We start from the raw sequence: 1,187 nt of genomic DNA on the forward strand, positions 1-1,187 counted from the left end.
AATGTATTATTATATAACCAGGTGGTTTTTCCATTGTCTGTATTTCATTCCAGTGTTTTATTTTGGATTTAGTTTTGGTTGGAAATGTCCCTTTAAATCTCAGTAAGCAATGGACTACGCTGATATAGTTTGGTGTTTTAACATTTTTGTGTTTCTTTCATAGTCCTCGGCCAGCTGCCATCTCTATCTCATGTGTACAGGTGAGCTATCATTAAAATGTAGATATCACTTCTGCATCAGTCCTCATGACATGTCACACTGTAAGAAATGGTAATGGTTTGTTGTTTGATTCTATATTTGTCTTTGATTGTCTACATTTATGCTCTCTAATTGTCCCAGCAGTGTTTTATTTATCATGAGAGGTTTAAAAGATACTAATACACAAATTTCATTTTCATTTTGATTTCAGGTTATTTACATCAAAGAAAGCAATGTCATAGCACCTTACAGAAATGAAAGGGTGAGTCAACTGAACCTGATGTGTCTATGCTTGGAGCTGTTTGCTCTTTGTCTGTCTGTTTGTACTATAAGAAGAGCAAGTCTGAGCATTTCTTATATTATATTATTAAATATGGACTTATACACAATCCCAAATACAATGAGTTAACACAGCCTCAAATAAAATGTGGATATGAGCTATTTAGGGACTGTGCTGCAGTGTTTTTGAGGCATTTTTTGGTCATTCATCTGTGCTTAAGTCTTGTTGTCATAATCTCAGCTGTTATGTAATTATGTCAACATTAGCATCTGTCATGGTTCGGTTGAATGAGTGCGGGAGAGGCTGTGCAGTGAACTCAGATTGTATTTAAATGAAACACTTAAACTTGTCCCATCACTTTGACAGGGGCCACAGAAAATGACTTTTCAGCTGGATATTTGGAGTAAAACAGAAGATGTCGTTCAAACATTACTTCAGGTACGTAGCTACTCCGAAACAATGGTGGCTCCAGGATAGGGAGGAAGATTTACATCCTCTTCTACTGCGAGTCGCAGGAAATGGGCAGTGTGTGTTTGTTTTAATAAACTAAGCTGTTAGATACATTTCTTGACTCTGGAAATGATGCATTTGTTAAACTGCTTTAGTATGTGTTCGTGTTGTGCTGCTCATTTTGACTGTGAATTAACTTTGCAGCTACACAGGGCGTCCTGTCTGGAAAAGCTTGGAGATCAGACTGCAATGGTGAGTC

General features: G+C 37.1%; 1 protein-coding gene across 1 annotated transcript in view; it reads left to right on the plus strand.

The window, feature by feature from the left end:
- The window catches only part of nsmaf (neutral sphingomyelinase (N-SMase) activation associated factor), a 14,637-nt gene that overhangs the window by 4,013 nt on the left and 9,437 nt on the right, over positions 1-1,187 (plus strand). Inside the window, exons 5-8 of the mRNA XM_035654505.1 lie at positions 164-200; positions 410-460; positions 845-916; positions 1,133-1,180. Of these exons, the coding sequence (XP_035510398.1) occupies positions 164-200; positions 410-460; positions 845-916; positions 1,133-1,180 (208 nt within the window). The remainder of the gene's footprint in view (positions 1-163; positions 201-409; positions 461-844; positions 917-1,132; positions 1,181-1,187) is intronic.

Source organism: Morone saxatilis, unplaced genomic scaffold (genome assembly GCF_004916995.1).
Source record: "Morone saxatilis isolate NCDOM2014 unplaced genomic scaffold, NCSU_SB_2.0 Contig0, whole genome shotgun sequence".
Lineage (NCBI taxonomy): Eukaryota > Metazoa > Chordata > Actinopteri > Moronidae > Morone > Morone saxatilis.